Genomic DNA, 24220 nt, shown 5'->3' with positions numbered 1-24220 from the left:
GTCTGAATTAGTCAAGGAGTCAATCCATGGTAGGATACGAGTGAGTACAGGGAGGGCCATATATAGGTTGATTTTGCAATTTCGCTCCAAAGCGATAAAAAATAAGTCAACGATTTCTAAGCTGTTACTTGACACAGAACAGAAAACACACGCGCGCCCACAGTGTTTTCTGTTTCCTAACCAGAACCGACATTTCGGTCTGTTTAGTCTAGAGCACATTTCGGATCCTGAACAAGCTGCTGCATGGCAAGAACATAACTGTCACGACCGATGCATGTGGTCTTCACGCGCCATTAGAGCTGAACCGTTGAGTGGAAAATACTCTGTCGAACAAACGCGAATAAAATAAAAGATAAATGCTAGCTAACCCGGCTTGTGGGTGCCTTGCTTTCTGGTGTTTGAGCTGTTCACTGAGCCTGGGAGATTCTTTACAAACGACCCGCCACAAAACGAAATTTCACCATCAGTGTGTTGTAAAGTGGGGTGGAATTGGGCGCCGTTGGGTGTGTCCACAGGCTAAAACCGAATACCGTTGTGTCGCAAGTGTGGTCCAGTTATAAACTTGTGCAGAGCGCACAGACCCCAACCTGAGTGAAGCGTGTGAGGTTTGTCTTCCCTTCAGCATCGATTAGGATTCAGCTGTATAGTCTCACGGGATGCATCCATCACGTTTTTTCCCAGTTTATCTGGTTAGCACTTGATTTTAGCGCCGAATAGGTTAGCTTTAAACGGTTAGGGTCTAAATCTTATAGTCACTCTCGACTAAAGCGTACACAACTGATGTGGCTTCCTTACTGTTGATTTCAGACGGAGGAATCAGTGAGGTAAGTTGGCTTTTGTTACTCTTACAGTGTCTGTTTTGGCACTCACTACTAACATGTGATAACAGTCGTGAGTGGTTGAACAGTTCACGTCATATCTCACCGGAATTCGATTAGGTGTGGTTGCCATTAAGCGAGCTATAAACTGGGTGTTTGGTTGTGTGCCAGAGATTCCGCTTGATGACTCTGTCTAGCATCTGAATCTGTGTTGGCTCAAATCTCATGCATTCCACATATCCGGTTATGGCTTACTGAATTCCATGCTCACTCCAGAGTGATAGTCAAAGTTTGACTTGGTAGGAGGATGGGAAAGCGGCCACGAGAATTCCAGTTACTGCCGATTCACCTTCCACACACAAACACACAATCTTTCTCGTCCTCCTCTGGGGCCGGACCTGCGTCTTTTTGTATGTTTTTGGATATAGACATTGGAATACTTAAATGTCAGTTTGCCTAAGCAGTGCTTCCCAACTGGTACATCCCATCCAGATTGTTTGAATGCTGGGAGGTAAAGGCACCCCAAGGTACTTATGGTAGTCTAATATTCGGTCGGTGACAGTGAGAATAATGACAGCGATAACGATAATTTTGACAGGAAACGTTTAATAGCCGAAAGCAACCATTTAAAGTTTGAGGTAGGTCGTTTGTTTAGAGAAGCTCCTGGATGGTAAGACAAGTAAAACTAGAGGCATTCTGATGATGTTTCTAAAATGTCCATTGTTACTTGTAAAACAGAGCGGCGAAAACATTCATTGATTTTTCATGGTTATTTCTATCGTTCTTTTGTCAAGCGTTGAGGCTTCAATAGCACACATTCCAGAGCAAAAATTTTTCACACTGTTTTCCATCCAGTCGCGTTTTTACTTCTTTTGTAGACACGGCATCAGCCCCCGATTCCCGCTCACTTGCGAGTAACTGGTAGGTGAATTATTCCTGAGCTAGTTAGTTATTCACCCATCAGTTGATATTTTATTCCGAAAACCGAGCTCCTTGCGTCGGTGCAATTCAATGTTGTCCAGAACTTTTGAAAAAACTTGACCATTTAACTCTCTTGAAGCACTAAATCTATCCACTATGCGAACTTTTCAGCATTTATAACTCATTTACACCAAGACCACTCAAAATTTCTGCATTCTGTGTAGTGCTCAGTGGACCCATGTGGTAGGCAAGTATGCGCTGATGAGAGTCACGTGATATGTGATTAATTCACCACTTCACAAAGCCGTATCAGTGAAGTAAAGTAGTCGTTTTCTAATCAGAGGACCTGTCTGTTTTTTTGGATATAAGCGAGGAGTGTGATACCAAATGTCACGGTGTGTGGGGTTGTCGGCCAGAGTTTACGCTTTAAGTGCACTGACAGCTTCAATCTTAGTCTATTTTGTTAACCTATGTTCGCGCAGTATGCTCTGTAAGATAATACTGAGCAAGACACTGGAACATGTTGAGGGTTGTATGGTATGAACTCATGACCTACTCTAAGCTTGTTTGAATTCTCTTTCGGGACAGTGCGTTATTTCCCCCAGGTGACCAGCACTACCATCCTTATTGCAGTCGCGATCCTATCTTCTACCATGGAAGGAATTATAAAAACGCCGGTCATGAGAACCCACCCCTCCCTCAACCAGTGATTGACCGTGACTAACGGCGATTTAACCAGCATGGCTAAGAAACAAATAAAATTGCCATGAATTCAGTGCAGCCTTTGTCTCATCTGTTTTGCATAAAAGCGTCAATATTCGGGCGCTCTCGGGCCAGACCAGTCCTTCGTGTTCAAGTGGGTTAGACTATTGAGTGACTGGTCGCGGGGATGGTCCCCAAGAACATCCTAACAATCGCTGCCCTACTGTTCTAACTTTAAAGTCAGTGGTAGAACCTGAAGGTCCACAAACAGATTTCTACATCCTCGAACTGCCTTGTAGGTTGGACTTTTGTGTCAAGGCCCCAAACAAACAAACCGTTCCTCGGCCTGAGAAACCGGGTAGCATCACTGTCCTTTTCAGCTCTTTGTATACTGGCCACACTCTGCAACCATTTTAACCAAGTACGCTGCATAAGTATAGTTGATGGTGGAGTAAATTCTTCTGCCCTGAGCTTGGAAGAACCTGTGCGGTTTCTTTTTTGGATTTGTAAAAGTCAGTCAAACCGGGAAATGCACAAAACTAATGGTAACAATCGGGTCTCCTGATCAAAAATTCATGTAACAGCTGCCCTGCATGACATCCGTTTTATGAAACTTAGGTGAATATTTTAGACTGTTTGCTCTGGAATCTTTGGGAATGACCCAGCGGAGTTTTTCGATTCCGACACCTGAAGTTTTACCAGTGTTTCAACGGATCATTTAGAAAGAACCGTTTTGAATGTTTGATAGACAAGTTCATCCTGCAATTCAACTTAATATGTACAAGAAGCAGCCGAGATCTGTTTCCTTCTTGCTGGGGATGATTATCAGTTCACGAGCCGCATTGACACAATCACGAGGAGTAAATTTCGGGATTGAAAGTTGCTGTCACAACATCCTCATCTTCTGATAAGCAAATCACGGCTGAGCAATATTGTGGCTCAGATACCAAGTGAAAAGTTCCTGGTTCAAATCCCTTCAAGATTGGTGAAATGCGCACTTGTTGAAGACTCCACAGAAGGATAAGACATAGGTACTTGTTTTCCTCAGTAATGACTTACAGGATGCTGACAGAAAGAAAATCCATATTGGAAAATCAGAGTCCTCTCAGTATCCATAGGTTGTAAATCTGTAAAGCACTGATGTGTCCCGTACATGGGCCGATTTTGTATAGTTGGCATTTGGTTTGTGGTTGTTTCGTTCGTTATGTATTTTCAAGTAGTGACGATGAAGCGTTTGCGAATCAACCCGCATGTTTGGTGAAATAATCAGCCATCCGTAAGCTACTCTGACCTTTCCTGTATCGCATTTCATTAATAATTTTATTTCAGGCTACCACAAACTTCTGAAGCATAGTGTCACAACCATTGGTGATAGTTGAATCAGGCACAAAACTAGTAGGCACTCATTGGTGAGGTGAGCAGTTATGCAGCTAGTTAAAGGGACTCCCGGCCGATCCCGTTTAGATACAAATTGTGTTCCACGAAGAAGGCAGAAGGCCCATAACTTCATCTGCATAACAATTTTTTTACGGGAACCCAGCTCATTCTCTCGTTTATGATATACTTCTCAACTGAATATGCTGCATCAAGCCGCTTCATGTTTCATTTTGTACGATATTCGAGATACCACAACTCAGTTCATAGATATGATGCACCACTCAAAACCCTCCGATAACCCACGACTTGTCTTTCCCCTCTTGAGGGTTATCAGTCAGGTCATCCGTCAAACTTATATTCTGCTTCAAACCTAATTGCACGAAATTTGACCACTACACCCATCTGCATACCATTTTGGTTTTGGCAGGATACTCATCGGGAACCCAGCTGATTCTCTCATTTATGCTATTCCTCTCACTTCCAAAGCATAGTTACTCCCATCCATATTCCGACGTAAAATTGTGGCAGTTCCGGGACAGAAAGGGTAAAGCAACAACAAAGCTTCTAGTCCAAGTGCCCTCTTCACGAGGACAGCCGAACTTTGTACTTTGATCATCCACATGTAGTTTACGCAACGTACGTTCAACCTTTTAATCCCACAGGCCCTGGAAACAGTCCGCATTCTCCGTTAGACCTCTCAGTTAGACCAGTCCTGGACTTATCGCGCAACAATGCAGCAGTAACTGGATATGACCTTCACATCCCCCCAAACTTACTACCGACTTTTTCGGCCACGGAAAATGGTAGCAATCTACAAACGGGTAGCATGCTAAGGTCTACTCACCACAAGTCCATCAGCTTGAACGAATTACGTCAGAATCGTTTAAACAGCGGTATGGATACACACTCCGCTCAAAACTATGTAGGTGTTCGAAGCTTCCTTGACCAGTTTAGGGTTCCACGCCTGGGCATATCTCCCAATGATTCAGTGTCCTCACCAGTCTACTCCTCACCACCGCCAACGGATTCAAGCCATCTGCCACCGCAGTATGCAAGTGATCAACATAGACAAAACTTTCTTACCGGCACCAATCGCACACCCCCGCCAGGCAAACCGGAACCCACAAGAAATCAACACCGAACAGCAGGGAGAACATTCGGTCTGCGTCACTCACCCCAACCAGATTACTCTTTTGCAACCACAGTGGATGGGCTTCCACCACCGTCAGTACCAGCCGACAGACCGATCAACCCACACAGTCCAATTTTCCGGCGTGCTCGCACTCCTAAACAGATGCAAGAACGGTTCATCCATCCTGCTGTAAGTCAAGAGCGTCTCGTTGCTAAACCCAATAGTTTTGGCCATCATCAAAGTTGAAAACAGAAATCTGTCAAAGAAAAAAACACTCATTTGCAAATCAACTTGGTTTCCACGGGAGACTCATTTGGAACTCTCGTTTGTGATGTCCTCCAGCTGAATGTGCTGCACACAGGCCACCTCATGATTCAGTTGGCACGATATTCGAGATATCGAAGTATATTTTTTTCATAAAGGAAACTACTCACAAGGTTGCTGAAAACTCTTTGACACCTCACGACCGGTTTCGCCCTTCTTGGGGCTCATCAGGTAGGCGCAGTCCCCGAGTTTCCGTCAACCTTATGATCTAATTGCGCTGTTTTCGAGAAATACACTCATCTGCAAATCAATTTGGTTTTCACGAGAGACTCAACTGAACCGGTCGTGGGCTGTCGAATAGTTTTCAGCAACCTTTTAAGTAGTTTCCTTTATGAAAGAGAAATTTGTCAACTTATCCCACTTAATCATAAGAAGTGAACGAGCAGCAGCTGTAGTCTGACAGACCTCATTCAGCAACTGAAGGTTAGTTGCCACCTGGGACCAAACGGAACACATTGAAGAAGACATTCTTCAGTGTGCGATACAGAGTTAACCAGTTCTGACGACTTTTGAATGCAAAGCGAGATAAATATAGTCAATTCTAAGATTTTTTTCCGCTTAGAGGGAAGATCCGCTATCAATCATTGTTGAAGCATGGGGACATTCCAACAATATGAAAGTTTTTGGTTTGAATGAAATTAATGATATATTGCTATACATTCATTATATATATCCTTAACCGATAACTACCCTAACAAAACAGTCCGATGAGCATCAATCAGTTTCCACTATGTGGAGACTCATTGAAAACAACTTTCGCACTGAGGGGAAACTCTCAATCGTGGAAACAATTTTCCACGGTTCACAGGTCAGAAGGTGAAACAGCTCAAACTGAATCGACAGAATCTACTGAAGACGGGAAAATTAAGCACGAACAGCCTAACATATTGAGGACAAACAGACTAAATTTTTTTAAACAAGGTCGAGTCTTGCAGTGACATTGCATGGATGTTGAGGGTGGACCTCTCATTTATGTTATTCATCAACCAGGTGTGCTTTGGAAAAAACAAACTCACTTTTAGCTGGCGCGACAAGAAATCGTATGTCAACAAATTGGATCTTCTCAGAACCGAATTCACTAAGACATGGTCTTTTGGTCAGGCCCTAATGCGTTGTATCTCTGGGTTATTTATAATCAACCGAAAACGTACTACCCCTTGTGAAAACAGAATTGGGTGAAAAATATTTGCTCTGAATTTGCGACAGAGACAATTGCTATTTGCGTCATACCTCAGGTCGTTTCACCCTTTTTTTTTCAAAGAAACCTTCCTTAAGATCCTTATCGAGTTTCTGTCTTATGTGAACATAATGCGCAACTTCAGATCGAACCATGTCCAGAAAGAACCACTTGTGGTGGCAGCAATAGCATCCACCTTTTCGTGGTACTGACGTTTTGGACCACAGTCATTTAAGCATAACGTCTTTACCGATCCCAAGCAGCTTACGGGCCCATGATCCATAATAAAATTGTGATTCATTCTGCAGTGCATGTTAATTGTTTGATTTCTTAAGAAGTATCTTAAGAGTGCGGACGTAATGCCATTCAGCATTTGCCCAGTTAAAAACAGTCAGCTGGCATCTGTTTTACCACTGCTGTTTTTCTCTTCACGTTTCCAAACATAGACTCATTGATGATGAATGAAATGGGACGAATTTTCACCACCAGGTTGTATTTCAGTAACGCTTGTCGAGTTGACAAGGCTTAGATAAAGCATAAACATAAAAGGGAGAAAAAGAGGCGGTGTTTTTGGTGGTGCCATTTTGAACACTTTCCTAGTACGTTTTTTTATGCTTTCGGAGACCCTCTAGTGGGCGTCAGAATAGAAGCGTCTAAACTCCACTTTTAAAGCAGCAATCTGTTTTACCTAGGAATTAGAGTTAACAAACCATCCGGCAAAAATGTTCTGCGGACCCACAGTCAACTTGAGTGCAAGATTGGAAGCCGATAAATTCAGTAGGCCACACGGGAAGTACACAAACTATTTTCTGACCAGGCGAAAGCTGGAACTGTTGCTCTGACTTTCACAATTTTTCAGTATGCTCAACCACTGGGCTGGAAATGAAACTCGGACCGACTCTGATTGACAAGAGCTTTGATTCCTGGTTAGATACTAGACATGAGGCCATTCGAACACAGTGCGCTTCCTTATTTCGCACGCCTGAGTCTTGTTAAAGCCTACCAATTCCTATTAATGCGTCAGAGGGCTACGGTGGCATCTATAATTGCTGTTGAATCTCTGTCGCTCCCATAATTGTGATTGGGGTCTGCTGATTTTTGTCCACTAATTTACCTCACCAAACTGGATAATTAAAACAGTAAGGATGGTTGCCCAGTTCAACGATCAGGGAGAAGCCAAAGCATCGATATAACCTCTCACTCCATTACGAGCCAACCCTGCTATATAAAGCTACCAAACTGAGCAAACTGCTTAATGGAGGCGTGGGACTTACTGGGTAATAGAGTGTAGGAAGTGGTAAAACTTTTAGGTTTTGGAACAAGGATCAAGAAGCATCGATCGAAACGGTTTGAAAGTGATCTAGAGATTTTAGAGTGTAACTCCAGAAACCCTCCAGTAGAAATTCTCCTAGGTGATAGTACTTTGATCACATACTTTGTCGTGATCGTTTTCTAGTGCTTTTTGTTCGTGCTAGCAGGTCAGGGATCCCAGAGACTGACACTTGTTTCACCACATTTGATGGTGACGGTCTCATAGTTTTGCCTTGGGGACTATATGGCCTTATGTCCTAGATTGAAGTGATTTTCAGACCTATCAGGATATTTTTCACTGTTGATCAGGTGGCTGTTGTCGCCAAGCTTGGCAATCTCGTCACCATAGGAAGAGACGCCATCACCTGTACTCGGATGGGCTATTCCCCATTATCTCGTGCAGTTATCTAGCATTTAAAGACTACCTGTTAACTTCCAGCGTGACTGGCTGTCTGGAAAACAGCGCTTCCCATGAGTATATTGGTCCTATTGTGATCTTTGTTGCTTTGTGGTCTGAGTTGTTCGATCTGATTGGGTACCTCGGCGCCTTCTACTTTTCGTAGTTTTCTGCCTGGCTTTGATTAACCCTCTTCTTGATTTGCATTGCGTTATGGTGTGATATTCTCGAGATTGATTGGTTGACTGTACTGCACCATGCTCTCCATTCTAACGGTTGGTGTTCCTTCATCCGCGGTTAATTTGGTACCTTGGTTTATTCGTTGGGTGCCTCCTCCAATCAAATTGACGTGTCCATTTGAATCGGGCTTTCCTGTTTCTCTCATGAGTTCCTCGTCTTGTCGCTTTCTAAACTCAAAGCTCTGCGGTTCTGGTGTTCTTTTGCTCTTATTGATTACTAAATAGGATCAATTCTGATACGTGTTTTGATAGAGTACCACGCTTTCATAAATCCAAGTTCTCTCTTCATTCTTGCTTGAACAACGTGCGAACCCTGCTCCGGTCAAATTCGTGTCCTTCTTGATTTTTGTGTACGAAGATGAGGGAAATTGATCGTGCCTTTTAATGGTGAGCTTGTGTTTGTGTATTCCGGTGGAGGGTTTCCTCCCCGTTGGTTCTATATATCGCTTCTCACGGTCATTGCGCTGGATCCTGTATGGAACATTGTTCTGCATCATTGGGTCTAATTTTCCTCCTGGTTTCGATAATGACCTCCGCAAAGTTTTCGCAGGTTTTTAAGCGACCGTCGTATTGTGCTGTCGCAAGAGCCTTGCTGTCATTTCAGCGGTGTCCTTGGTGCATGGGGGTGTGACTCGCTTGCTTCTATTTTGTGCTGTTGCATCTGCCATGTTTGGCTCCACGGTGACCTCCAGATGAAATTTCTTGAGTACCAATTTTTTCTTGGACAAATTGTTCCAATTTTTTCAGAAACTTTCATCCGAACATTTCTGCACATTTCTGTATATTTTTGGTTCACGGAGTGACTGCGAAGGAGACCTACTCATCATAAGCGTCCTTTCCAAAGCTGTCTAATATTTGTGATGGCAACGAAAAGTTCTAACAGAAAGTGTGGTCAACTTGAGAAACTTAAAACTGGAAAAAGTCCATAAGTCTTCTCATTTGGAAGTAAACGTCCTTGATTCACTTGTGAATAGACGCGGAGAAAGTTACGTCCGAGATCTTTTCCTTCATGTGGGCTTCTTTTTCCGATGAAAGACTCCAAGGCTAGTCTTATTGTGCGTAAAATCTTGGCAAATGCACACCTGATCGGTTTTTCACTATTGGTTACTGGATGCCCGACTAGAAATGGGAGAGACAGATACTGTTTACACTTGACAGTACTGTAGCTACAGTGTCAACATATTTAAAGCACCAAAGTTTTCCGGTAGATTTAATGCATCTGTTTTGTTGTCCTACTGAATCATCGTGATACGTAACTAAATGGAGACAAGCCTGTCTTTAGGGGTAATTTACTGAGGCAAAAGTACGCTAGTCCAAAATGCGAAGGTGGACTAGCAATGGCGGTACGTGACTTTCGTGTCAGGTATCAGAACTTCAACAACAGGGGGACTGAGGTTACATACAAACATGGAGTTCCAATAGGGGGCTATGCAAGTCAGGTTTCCTCTTTGGCTAAGTCCAACTGAAAAATTCGTTTAGTCATAGCCTTTGTATCCATGTCATACGGAATGTGGTTTTATAACAGCACTTCTGGTGTGTCTTGGATTCACGACTAGAGAAGGGTTATTCATCCTCACAAAGACAAATTAGTCCTTCACAAAGAAAACTACCTACAACGTTGCTGAAAACTCTTCAACAAATCATGGCAAGTAGATGTGATCCCTAAGTTTCTATCGACCTTATGTTCCTCATGAAACAAAGTTGGACAGACAGAGCGAAACGGATTGTGGGCTGTGTGAGAGTTTCCAGCAACTTTGTGAGTAGCTTTCTTTACGAGATGTACTGCGGTATCTCGAATATCGATGTGAACTATGATACCTAAAAGCTTTAGTGCCTGTAACATCATTTTACCCTACTGCCGGTCTAGAGGTAACACACTACTTACCAGGCCATCTACTGCTGGTTTTGCCTTATTTAGGGCTCGTAGGTGGCAAAGCCTCCGAGTTCCCTCCATTCTTTATTAGTTCTGCTCTAACCCCAAGTTGTACGCAAGCCTGCGCAATGGATTCACCCCATCATTTAATCGTGTCGCTGAAAGATGTCGTTTGTTTATATAAGGCGAAGAGTTCCATCAGCGTATGTAAAACAGTATGCAAATCGAGAGTGCAGTCTGGCTGATCGTGTTGTTTTCATCACTCTCTCTCTCTCTCGTGCGCACAGACTCCACCGGTTTCCAGACGATCAGCTATGCACAAATCTATCTGCACCCTTCCAGACAGAAACGAAGACGAATACCAGCCAGGTAAACTTATTTTTCCCCATACGCAAGTTCAAATATCAGATCACCTCAACAGCTGTTACGGTGGTGAAATTTACTTGCTTTAAGTAATAAATTGATTTTTTTCCGCAGAAGAAAGATCCTTTTACCCAAAGTTCTTCCACGATTTGTATTCTACTTAGTATTATCCGTTGTTCCAAAATCCCTTCCAAGCTATCCGCCAGTTTTGGAGGATGATGCGCCAACTCTATTGTGCACGACCAAAGCACTAGAAGCCGACCATCTGCTCAATAATCAGAAGAAGCCGTGCCAAATCCATGTGTAGTTGTTAAGTCAGATGAATTTTAAAAAATATCCAGGATTTAGGATAATATAGAGGCATGAACCGGATAATCTGTGCCTCAGTAAAGAATCTCGTGAATATAACAAGTCATTTCAAGACGCGTGCTTTGTACTCAGCGTCTATTTATCAATAAGTGCTCCGTTTTTCGTCATCAACTCCCGCCCAGTTTATATCTGCCAATCAGTGGGGTACGACAATGCAAAACGGGAACAACTGCTCTTAAACACGATCGCTATGGGTCCCTGTGCTCTTCTGACTACGCACTGGGCACCAAAAAACTCTTCCACGATATGTGCGTAGGAAATAAATGTTTGCCGGACCAAAAAAACGCGTAACTAAGGACAATGTCTGTTTGCTAGTGAAAAGTAGTATTGGTATTGCATCCCATTTCCCAGATGCGAAAAACTTAGACACAGCTGTACTAATGACTAGGACACTGTGTGTGACACTTCCCATTGATGGTGTACTCGATGAGGCCCTTCCTTTTTGTCACAAACGCATCTCTGATACGAGTAAAATTCACAAAGATTTCTTCGAAGTCATCATAGGTCAACTTTGTAACGATCAGCATTTCCTTAATTGTGCCCAATTCTCATCCTATTCTTCCAGAAGATACGATTTCATCCAGCCATATGCTGCAACGACCAAAAAGCACTACGCGCTTACGACGATTATTCACCGATAACCCGTAAGTCAGTTTGCAATTAGACGTGTGATGCCAATAATCTGGCTGATATTTGTGAGTAAATCAGTTCGTTTCATCCATTCAACTACCCCAATTAGACAAAGGGACCTGTGGTTTGAATCACTGCCCGTTTCACCATTCGGCACACGTCTCTCAGATGCGTAAGTCCCCGAAACTCATACTGCGTCGAACTGTCCACCGATGCAGTTTATCATTGAACTTGGTGTTTGCACTGATAATCCCCCTTGATGGGTTCAAATACAACATTGTGAGGTGCTTTCCGCTTAGTAACCCCACTTAACCAACCCTTAAACAAACCAAGAATTGCCCGACCAGCAGTTTTTGTTTGTGGTTGTTGTATCAAACCTCAGCTAATCTCAACGGGCTGTGAAACAACAACAAATCCCCTAGGTCGTGTCCTTCGTTTAGCTAAAATTTCGAAAACGATCGGTCCTGTCATATACCTGAAACGATCTAGCTTTCCGTATTGTGAATCTGTTTTCACCCAAATGGTAGGCTGAAAGGTAGGTGCGCTACACTAGCGCGCTAGTTCACGACAGAGAACAAAATTCAGCTAAAAGTTAAACAATTTCATTTTTTCGAAGGGTTGTCAGCATTCCCCTTTTCTCGATTGCTTTTAGGGCTACTGTGACTTTGGTGATTACGTTCAACTTGTGAATGATTCCATACAATACAGGTCACTTTAATCAGGTGCCGGCATCCTCTCAAGGCCCGTTCCAACCATCTGCTCCTCACTGTTGTCGTAAGATTAGAAAAATCAACTTGTTTTAGCTGTCAATCTTGCTAGAATCGTAGGAAGCTGGTCGCCCACTGAGCCATTGCTCCATCATTTCTACAGTTTATATTGGGACCTTCCAAAACCCAAGACTGATGGCTGGCGAAATGTGCTGATTTCTCGCAATACGACTGGCATTAAAATGCGCATAGGCTGTTAAACAGTGGAATGCTCACTCAGGTTAACTGAACACCGGCATGTAAAATTCCATCTTCTGTTTTTTGCGGATTTTGTTGAACCTTGTCCTGATGTGACAGTATGTGTATGTCAAAAACCCATTGAGCTACAGTAGTGGATGCCCATGCCAAATGTGGAGTCTCTCCGAGTTGGTTGATGGATGAAGTATTGACCTTCTCACTTTGCGGTTGGGACAAGTGTACTAACTTGCCCTATTACTCCTGAGACCAATAGCTTAGCTCCGTACCAATTCTTACGTGAACGGTTGGTAAAATTGTTTGTCAGCAGCGTTCAAACCACCAGACGACCGCACATAGTAAGGTATCACAGATGCCAGCACGGAGATGTACGTGATGCTGCGTGCAAGCCCTCGGCCCTGACCCAAACTCGAGAGAGTAAGGTCGGCGAGGAACGTAAAGAGGTCTATTGCAAGACTTCATCCGGCGTAAAAACGATAGCCGTATAGGAAAAGCCGGCAATCAGAAACATACAACCGCTGCCACCTTCAACTTTCCTCGTGGCCATCTAGAAACCCTCCTGCTGTCTCAATTAGTACTCATTCTTCCGCATCTCATAGCACTAATGAATTGACTGACTGCACGCCGTTCATTAGTGAAGCCCTCGTCTCCAAGTTTCTACTGCATTCCATAAGCAGGCCGACCAGTTGGATGCCCTTGTGCTCACTCAAGATAATTCACTGGATTTCTGAAACTCTAATTCATTATCCACCGCGATTGACCACTAAATCAGCGCCGTAGCTCGTTACAATGGTGTGCGTATAGCCTGAGCTCCCCTAGTTGACAGGATTTGTGTACACATCTGCCTTCCTGTCGTTTTCCCCTTCACCTGTGGAAAAAATAACACCTTTTCTTACGCATCAACCGATTGTAGCTCTCATTTAACGAAGCATCTTCAACAAGAGGTGAGGGCTTTGAATCTTCCTTGAGTCTCTCGAGACGCACACTGCTGATGCTTTCCAGCAAGGGTGAATCTACTATTCGAAGCTTCTCAGTATTCTAGCACAGATCGCCCTACCCTACAGGAAGAAAACTCTACTGAAGATATCTGTTAGTTAGGGGTGGTAAGCCTCGATATTCGACCGTCAACCATCCTGGCATACATGTGCTGATTCAGGTGGTTCCTGTGTGAAATGTAGATTTCACTGAACTTTCCCGGTAAAGCTAAGAAGAGAGGCTCTTATTTTACTGTCAAACAGCTTTTTCAATGACCAACTAAGCTTGTCAAAAGCTATCACACGATGACTTGAAAGCAGCCTTCTCGAAGAACAAAAATCGTAGCTGGTCAGAGATGCTGTAAACGCAGTACGTGTTGTTTCCAAACCCTCGCACCTTAACCAGTAGATCTCAGAATGGGTACTGTCAAACCTTGTTACAAGATATTTTACCCATTCTCTTGGAGCATCTGTTGAACTTTAGCCCAACTGAAGTCTATGTGTGAAAAACGAGGGATAAAAAGCCCAGAAATGTAAAGCACCAGGACGTATAAAGAGACAGTTAAAGCTCACTTGCAAAATGGTACCGAGCACACAGTCTGTGGGTCAGCTCATCGAATTTAACACTAGGATTCTAATAATGTAATGAAAGGTAACTTTTAAATCGCCAGTTGGCGTGGTTTCAGGAACAGGTTCAATGGCTGTCAACTTCTACACCTATGTTTTCTATTCGATCCACTCAACTCGGGAGTAATTGAACGGGGAAAAACGTCAGAAAAGCACTTTCAGGTGAACATAGCCAATTGGAAACGTCAGACATCCTCCAGAAAGGCAAAATTTCGGCTAACTTGTGTTTGTTCATCAGTTTTGAGCTTAAGTGAGAGTTCACTGTTCAAAACTTGCAATGCGTGCTCCACCAATCAGTAGGTAGACTTTAATCCCTGACCTACCGGTTAGTAGATGACCGCGAGCAGCTGATTAACACTGTGATTAAACTGCGTATTGACTAGTCTTGTTTTTGTGACAGAAAGAAATGTTGCGGTGCACACGTCTTTCCGGCTAATCAGGTTTACTTCTACGTATCCATGGATGTACAATAGGTCCAAATTTCTATTGCTCTACACGTGGGTCTTACGAAGTTCATCTGGCGAGAGCACATTATTTTTAAAATGAGATAAACAAAAGTATAGGGTGATTGGTCCATACTGATGAGACCTTGAGCTTCACGTCTTTTTAAGACTTATCGGTTGGCAGCATTTCCTGTGTGCTTACTTTTATCTGTTGACCTAAAAGGCCAATTCAGCCTCAGTGGTGGCGAGCTTAGAGAAAGCTTGGAAGTGCGAAGCAATGTCCATCAGTGTGTGCACACTCTCCTAGGAGAAGTGAGAACACAAACTTGCAAGTGTAGAGAAAACAAAAAGATCAAAAATGATCCTAGCAATACACTTCATATCAGCGCAGCTGTGTGAAACTGTTCGATGAATATGGCGCGAATCTTCCCCCGAACTTTTCATTGATTTTTCAGCAGTCTACTTCACGAGGCGTTATAGCCCAATCCAGCTAAGATAGAAAAACTGCTATTTTCGTCATTTACACTCTGATCTCATCAGTACATAGGTATATAAATAACAGAACAAAAATTGTGCCAATGAATGTGAGGAATTTAGCTGTGCTTTCTCACGAACTGTACCAATATCCGACTATGGGTTTTCTTCGCTTGTCTGAGATCTGGTGCCTGGACGTATTCTCCTGTTCACTGTGGGGTTGGAGGTTCTACACGGTTGTGCGTGGGCTCAGACACTGCTAGAGGAGGACGATTGGGGTCCCCAATCAAAGTCTTTGTTTCATAAGCCTTACCGCAAAGTAGTGAAGATTGGTCCGAGACTACTCGAGTAACCTGCATTTTAAGGAGCGAATTGCTACACTTGTTCCAACCGTCAACCTAAATGGCTGTCATAAGGTGTAGATTTGACACAGGCCGACCAGAAATAGAATCATTTGGTGGCAATCCATGCTATCTCAGCAACCTCACTGTCCGAAGAACAACTACCCTGCGCCGTCAGGAGAGACCAAACCTCACAAAAAACATTTTGCCCTCCTTGGATTCACCAATGATAAGTCTTCCAGATGAGGTCACTTTAAACCTACATTTTAAAAAGTTTCGCCACTAGTGGAATGGTTTGTATCGATTGGCGCACTCCCACAAGCAAGAAAATGAACCGACTGTCTTTCTGGTTGAAAATGAGAGCCACTCCCAATGACTTGGAGCCCTTCCTGCAAAAATGCAATTTTCCTTTTACGAGCCACTCAAGCCCTTCTCGTTTTCCCTATTCATCGCGTGGATGGAGTAGACCAATTTAAACGCGTTTGTCGGTCATTCGTTGTTATATTCTGCTCTGTTGTAACAACGTTCATCGTCCAGCCAACGAATATCCATTGGTAGATCTTCACATGCTCTCCTATGGCGCAACGATTGGCTTTGTACTCCCCCCATTTCGTGCTTGTTTATGGCATAACTCATGTATCATTCTGTCTCACATGCACGCAAACATGGTGGCCGGTCACGATTCACCTGGTGTATCACGCTATAGTTTCTACCGCTCATAATCATTTGTGACTGTTTCATACACACATACATATATATCAGCTCTGGCTATGCGTGCTCACAACCCCTCTTGTTTTGCCAACATGCTCAGCTTTCGATGGCTCTCACAACGTCGAAACTCAACGTGTGAGGCTCCTCCAAAATCCGCTTCCATCTCAGTCCCTCCAGTTACAAATAGCGCAAACGTGCGTTCCTCCCTCTCAGCTGCTTATGTTTACGGACGATCGAGCTCTCTACGCGCCCCACGTAGCTCAGCTTTCCAGAAGGTCAATTCAACCAATAGTCTGTGGACCACAAGGGACTCGCGTGGCTCTGAGTCAAATGGTCGCATTATGCTTTGTGATAGTTACTGGAATCAGAATGGTGGCTTTGCGGGTGGAGATCAGTACACAGCCCCACAGTCTGTACCGAACATGCCCAACTCGCTAACCCAGCAACCATGGATGAGTGGGGCTGGTGTGGAATCATTACCATCCTCATCATCTACCCGGGAGACCCCATCGGATGCATCACAAATGCACTCGCTTACGCCACCAATTGTGACCGACATCATGGAGGAGCTGGGAAACTCGTGAGTGTTTATCCACCTACTGCTTTACCAATGTCAGATTCAATCTGATATCAGAGATGTTTGAGTGACCATTGGATGGACCTAATCTCAAAAAGGCTATGTACCGGCTATCGGTGTCGCATGCACAAGCCTCCTTGGTACTGGTCCAGAGAGGTATGATTGACAAAAACGACATCCATCACTGCGTGCGTTCTGGTCTTGAGCTAACCCGGGACATCGTCTGTGGTAGGATCGGGCTGTTATATTCTTGTGGTGCTTGCATGTTTATTTTAATTGTTGGTGGTGATCAACGTCTTTATGTGTATCCCTTTTGGATGCTGTTCTTTGATTATCTATATCGCTGTCCACTGATTATCTGCACGGAAAATGTAAGTAGGCGAGAAGGGCTTGTCAGCATTTCGAAAGGCTGCATGTTTGTATTTATCTTTAAAACTGGATTGGTTTTCGAAAACACCGTTTTTGTGGGAGGTTACACGAGAGCAAGGAACGCGGTGTTTTCCTAGAGACTTCCTTCCTAAATGGGAAACTTACCCCAAAGATGCCACTTTTGCCCGATCCAGTAAGCGGTCTTGGTAGCACCAAACAACGAGACACTGCGACTGATGAAAAGCCCTGAAAGTTCCTATTTTACACCAGCCGAACTTCTCTGAGGGAAGCTTGAACCTCAACTTCAGTTGTTCCCCACCTCATTCCCCGTTCATCTGGACCCTAGAGCATCGGGTCACATAATGGTCCCGGGCTATTTCAGTTGACCAAGTTTGCCGGTTTCGAAAGTACCGCCGGATGTACTACACTTCCGCTTCATTCTGTGCGTACCACTGTTTTTTGTTGCCGGTTGATCAAAAAATGCTACAGCCTTCATAACTCACAGGTACCCCACTCCGGTGCTTAGCCTGAAAGAATTTTTTGGGGTGCACCATAACCTCTTCTATTTCGATATTCTCGTAGAATTAAATGAATACGTGGATCTTGTGAATGGCCGGCATCCAAAACCATACTGCCGGTCAGTAGGAGTGGAACTCTTAAGTGACTATACATATTTGATGAACCACAAGCGCTTCGCACGAAGCCGAATGCTCCTGACCGGCAGCTGGTGAAAACCTATATCTAAGTGAATAGGGTTGGTAGGGAAAGTGGATAAGTTATGAAGTGGTAACCGCCGCCCACCTGGACATGATGACGCAATGGTGAGCGTCAGTACCAATTCTCTTACATGAAGGTGCTAGCAGCATCCGTTAGTTCCCTGAAATTGCAACATGCAATCCTAGTTATCCATCCAACACTGCCGTTTTGAGGGACAAACTTCAGCGCGTGAAATCTGTGTAGGATGATTAGCCCGGTGGTAACCAGTATGATCATGAATAGCATATGACACTGATACCATTCTCTGCGCCACGCGGTGAACTGCAGTCCAATGGCCCTTGGTACTGTCATCCCACGCATTGGAGTACATTATGTATTGATCAGAATTAGGAACAAAAACACTTAATTTAGGTACCTCACTGTTACTTGCGTTTTAGTTGGAATCGACACAGTATAAAATTTTTAATTCACCCCCCGCAAAATAGGCTCCTTGGAATTCGCGGAAGACTGATGCAACAGTGATTTGAGAGCTTGAACTGCATTCTACAAAAGGTTGTAGCCGGAATCTAATCGTCGTTTATCTGTTTCACGTGACGTATCCGATATAGTTGGTTGTGCGCGCGACGTACCAGATGTCGTTCTTACTGACCAATCTGAAAATCCGATGTTCAAAACTCGATGTGACACTGAGTCCATAGAAATTATAAGTGATCCACATAAAACATCCCAATTCGCCTTCGATAAAGCGTCCGTGTTTCGCCACCATACACCTGTGAACACAGTACAACAACCCTGTACTGTGCAAAGCGATGCCAACTGGCAGACTCCGATTGCCCCAAACTCATTCACACTGTCGTCCAAATGTAATGCTCGTTCACTATCGATTGTTGAGTCTGAAAACAGTGTGCTGTTGTGGTGTTCGTAGCCGTTTTCGCAACATCATGCACTTTAATCGGTAGCGCTTAGCAATCAGAACATGTCATACTACCGCATTTATTCTGCTGGTGACCCGACTTTGAGTTATAGCTCCAAGTAAAGTATCCACTACTCTGTGGAAATCGTTCGGACCAAACTTCTTGGCAGTAACTGTGGAACAGGTTTAGTCGACTTATTCATAACTCACCTGATTGACTCCGAAAGCACGGCAGGCTCGACGTCAGATTAGATTCTCACAGAATAGCCTATCAAAATTTTCGCACGAGTTCCACCGGTACGCATAAATTTTTTTTCATAAATTCAGTCGCCTAGCGCTAGTTTGTCTCATGGCTGTGGATTGAGCTAATCGACAAACATGAATACCATACTGTCCGTCAAAATCTGGTTATGGCCTTTGTAATATGAAACCCTTGAACATAATCCATAAACCCAGCTGTTCTTCATCACACGCATGTCACATTTAACGGAAACGTTGCAAATTCCCTGCTTGAGGTTTTGCCGCTAAGACATTTTCCCTCCACAGAACAGGGTGGAACTGGTGTCTCCTGATCGTACTCTTGGACGTTATTAGACTACTCGTGAGTAGCCTTGGAAAACCGGTGGAGCAAACATGCACTAGTCTGTCTTCCATAGGTTTACAAAGTGGTCTTCAACGTGATAAAGTGGATTGTTCATATAACTTTGCAGCAGGTAGTAGATGAAATGCGTCTCTACCGGTTGGCGTCAAAATTAAGGTAATTTTTGTTTGCCGTTTAATATGGCATGACCAGATAAGCCATCTCAGTTTTAGACGTTATTTGAGTCCCGGCAAAATCGTTTAGTATATCGAAAACATGAGTCGTTTTTCTTGAATCCTAAAGTTCAGAAAAGTGCAAACTGAGATGGTGAAGATGTAATAATACATATTCCTACACTCTATAGACATCCCTGCGAATACTTAAGCTGTGTAGTTCTCAGTTCCACGTTGACTTAGGCAATACTGCCGATAAGAAGTGGAAACAGAACGGCATCACATAACATTGCGTAATAATACCCCTTGGTACATTTGTTCAATTCGATAAACAGTCACAGTCATGAACAAAAATTCATGCCGTACCTCCCCTCACCCATATTCCTTAATCAGTGTTGATCCGGTTGAAGGATCGTCCGGAGCAGGCCTTCCTCTACGCCGTCGCCGCATCTTTCGATTCGCTTATCCCAGTCGGTGCGTGAGGTCCGCCAAATATCTGTCTAGAGTTTATGTTCATCCGTCTGTCTACCATCCGCTTTATGCTACAATCGCAAACTCACCATGCACTTACTTCTTTCTTTGGTGTTTCACGAACTCCACATAACGGTGTTTAGCTTTCCGTCGTTTCGTAGCTGCTGAAGCACCTTTCCCCAATCGCACTTTCTCACCGGATGTTCAGTCTTTTCCTTCATTACTTGTTAGGCTGTAACCCGCCCGCTGTGTCACTGATAAATTTAACCGTAAACTGGCCCATTTTTTGGCAAACTGCTTAGGCAGTATTATATTTGAACTCGGTTGATTGAAATTTTTCGATAACTTAACTAGATACTTGACAGTTTCCTTGTCAAAGAGTGGATGAGGTCTCATCAGAAGTAAGCAGCGCATNGATGAGGTCTCATCAGAAGTATAGCAGCGCATCGGAAGAGGAATGCCAAGCCTTTATTTGCCTTCTCACTATGCCGCAGTTCTTTTGTTAGAAACAGTGACCAAAGGAACCCTACTGATTACTGCTGAACTCCAGTCCACGCCTCACCAACATCATGGTGTACAGAGAAATTTGACTACCTCCCAAACCATGTGAAACTTACGTGGAAACGAGCAAACTAAATATGATGTATGACACATTTCTCCACGTTCCAATTCGATTAACAGTCCCCAGACTTCTAACGTCATGCAAAAATGCGCTTGGAGGAGCTCTTAAACATAAATGATTTCTAAATAATACATTTCCAGGGTTGTTGTAAACTATTCTTTATATTCCAAAGTCCATAGACGGATCACTCATCAACCTTCAAGATCAGACAGGTCAGTCTCCATGAAGGATCGACCTATTCGTCTACTTAACAGTGGACTGCTCCGTGCTTTTCGCTGACATCCTATGAATCAAGTGGGCGGTGATGCTAGACTTCATTTACCAAGGATTCCAAAACTTTTCCTGTACAGTAAAACCTCTTGAACAAGAGAAAATCTCAGACAAGGAGCTAAAACTGTCACTAATGTAGAGTATTACTCTAGTTGGAGCTTCCATCCAAATATCAGCAACTCCAGCGAACTTATCAGCACTTAACAATTACCCAAATATGCCTAGTTACAAACGCTCAGTTAGTTGTATGCCAATATAACACTAATATGAAACTTAACTGAATGTCATATATATGATACTATTAGGCTAAATGTGCTGCCTTGTCCGAATACTCAAGACATTATATAGTTTACTTCTACTATGATTCTGCCTGTAATTGCGAAGCAATCGAATACGGAAGTCAGTTCATGGGTGCGTTTGCGCTCATGACGTACAAGAGCACACGAACGGTGAACCGGAGAGCTTCACTCAAAAGCACACGTGTCGCAATTTTAACACACGAAAATTGTCTTTTGAAAGCTCTCGCATCCATGCCTCTCCAAAGGGGAGCTCAGTTTTAAATAAAAATGCTGAAGATATGGAAAGTAGCATCATCAACCGAAACATAGTAGCTCATAATAAATATATTTTGCATACGATTACCTATTTCTGGGGGGCGGCACCGCAGTACCATCGCATCGGTGGCGGTAAATGAAATGAAATTCCTCTCCATAGATAAGATGGACCAATATATTATCTTCTGTTTTTGAATTCTTTCCGCTAGCCGACCGAACAAAAACTAAAGAAAACCCATGATGCATGTTCATAAAACGAAGTACAGTATGGCCGAAATTGAGGTCATGTGCGTAGGCTTTCTTATCTATGTCTCTTACGCACGACCCGATTGGATGTGCTGTGGTACGGCAATTGCGTTCCTTGAATTACCATTAGACATGTCACAAGAAATTGGAATTCAAGGTGGTGAGGGTTCTGTGGCAGAGTGGGTTTCTTGGTCGGGTCCGCTTCCTTGTCTCCTGAGCCACCGTGAGTCGCTTACGATTATGAGTATATAACCCCTGTGGGTAGAAAAACGATGCATCCCTTGTTAAACTTCAAGCAACATAATAAGAGTGAAAAATACTCATTCCAATCACACTGTCACCAGTAACTCTAGCGAGAGTTCTAAAGAATGGACTTGAGGGACATAGCAGAAATGTCCACAGGCGGGATGTATCTCATACAATAAAGTCCTGCGCACCTAATTTTCACTCTGAAACTTTCCGATTATTTAATCCTAACCGTTTTCACTAGAAAACTCTGGAGTGGAAGTATACCGAACATTTCAGTTTTCTACAGATTGTTTCGTCTTTCAGAAGGATGGGATGATTTTCATCCATAAATATGTATCTTCATCATTTGTCCCCTTTGGCGAGCTTCCTGGGCACCGACCCAATTGTTCTCAGCTTCCAAAGCCACTCGACTGACATTTCGCTCTGAAACCTGTTAACAAATGCTAACCATTTTCATGGTTTGACGCTATTGTCTTCCTGGCCCGACTGAGTAGAACCAATCTCATCTAATTTTCCTCTTTGTACTAATTCAGCGATTTCTTACACTGGGACAAGGATATGGTGTCGGCCTGGCTGTACGAGTTGGGGTTGGGTTATGCGGTACCCTGTGCAAGACGCTGGCTGCAACAAGGCGCTGACCTGGTGCGAGCGCCACGAAAATCCATTGAACAGGTAAGCCTTGATACTGTAAATTTGGTTTGAGTTTGTATAATAACGGATCGGGGAGTTTGTACGAATCACACAACTTGTAACTATGGGTTGTCCGGTCGGATTAATGATGGTTAACTGTGTGCAATCGCTTTTTGCCTTTCCTCAAAGGGACATCTCTTATTTGGTTCAGAGGGAACGATCGATCGATTGTCACACCAAACAGACTGCCTTTTCAGGAGAAAAGACGGATTAGAAAAGGTCTTTTCTAAGAACCGCATATTGTGATCATCCAATGGTTGAACGTGGTCTCCGGAGCGTCATTCGCTACGGTCGAAATGCTTTTAAAACCAAAGAGTCTACGCCACTAAGAAATGGTTGAACGTGGTCTCCGGAGCGTCATTCGCTACGGTCGAAATGCTTTTAAAACCAAAGAGTCTACGGCCACTAAGAACGCGCTTGACTTGTGCGGTCGCATTAGGAGTCAAACGGTGGTTACACCCTCCGTCCTTCAGCTAGACGAGCCTGCCACTGCTAAGTTGGTCCGACTACTGAGTCATAGGTTAGGGTAAGACACCGGAACAAGACCCCTCCCCCTCCCATTAACTTCTGGGTCAAACGTTTCTGTCACCCTAACTGTCTTGATCCTCAGTATTACTCTTGCCAATCTAACCTAGTCCTTTTGTGGCTCTATAAAACTGGTGTCGATTTTGAGCCGGCTGCTCAGCAGAACGGTTCCTGAGTTTCCACCAAGCTTATGTTCTACTTGTGCGTACCTAATGATCCCAAAGGAGGGCAAAACTGGTGTTTGGTTGGCTAAGAGTTTTCATAAACCTTCAAGAAAATATTCTGGATATATCAAATATAGTGATGACATCGAGACGGCCTTTATGCAGCGCATTCAGTTAAAGAATATTATAAACGAGAAATCCAGCTGAGATTCAGTTGAATACCCAGTTAAAAACCAATAGGTGCGCAAGTGGGTGTATATCTCAAGCAGGGTTCCGTTTGGATCGTGGAGCTATTCACCCCAACTTTGTTTCACAACTTTACGATTACTTCCCAAACAACGCCACCATACAGGAAGGATAACAGCTGCTTACCCCTCGTGGGCCTAAAAGGAATGTTCAAATCAGTTGACACGCTGCCTCGTATGAATGTCCATCTTTCAGCAGTGTCAGACGTTTTCGTCACAATTCTGCATTACTTATATTCCAGTGACTGTTGGCGCACGAAAGTCGTGGGGACATATCTTCACCTAAGTTGATCATCAAAAGAGGGATATCGTTTGTCCTCTTCGACTTTGTAAGTGAATTAAGTATCAAAGAAACTTTCACTAGGTTTGAGAGCTCCGGCTTGCGATTTCTTCTCTAGGAAATCCTTAATGCTTGGTTTTTGGGGACGACACTGAGCTACGTGTTCACACTTTATCCAGGTGTAAAACGCTTCATCATCATCATTATCAGCTGTAATAACGGCGTACTGGTCGTACACTGGTTGTAGCTGCCGCAGTTTCGGTCACCGATGATTTGGGGGAGGGGTTGGTAGCTGCGCAGAACAGGCGCGAGCTGGTAAGTTGGTGCATAAATCCAGCACTGTCAGTGGGCTGTCAAGTGGGGGGTTGGAAAAGGAGCTATGCATTGAAGGCAATAGCTTGGATGCACGA

General features: G+C 43.7%; 2 protein-coding genes across 2 annotated transcripts in view; one reads left to right on the top strand and one right to left on the bottom strand.

Moving 5' to 3' along the window:
• T265_00174 (hypothetical protein) overlaps positions 1-24220 on the bottom strand; it is a gene marked incomplete at both ends in the record, with an annotated part of 176981 nt that overhangs the window by 83510 nt on the left and 69251 nt on the right. The gene's annotated exons all lie outside the window — the stretch shown is intronic.
• Positions 1-24220, top strand: part of T265_00175 (hypothetical protein) — a gene marked incomplete at both ends in the record, with an annotated part of 136945 nt that overhangs the window by 61959 nt on the left and 50766 nt on the right. Inside the window, 4 exons of the mRNA XM_009163883.1 lie at positions 4481-5139; positions 11569-11647; positions 16217-16745; positions 22440-22578. Of these exons, the coding sequence (XP_009162147.1) occupies positions 4481-5139; positions 11569-11647; positions 16217-16745; positions 22440-22578 (1406 nt within the window). The remainder of the gene's footprint in view (positions 1-4480; positions 5140-11568; positions 11648-16216; positions 16746-22439; positions 22579-24220) is intronic.

The sequence above is a fragment of the Opisthorchis viverrini genome (genome assembly GCF_000715545.1).
Source record: "Opisthorchis viverrini unplaced genomic scaffold opera_v5_2, whole genome shotgun sequence".
NCBI classification, from domain to species: Eukaryota; Metazoa; Platyhelminthes; class Trematoda; order Opisthorchiida; family Opisthorchiidae; genus Opisthorchis; species Opisthorchis viverrini.
This window is presented reverse-complemented; position numbering and strand designations above follow the sequence as displayed.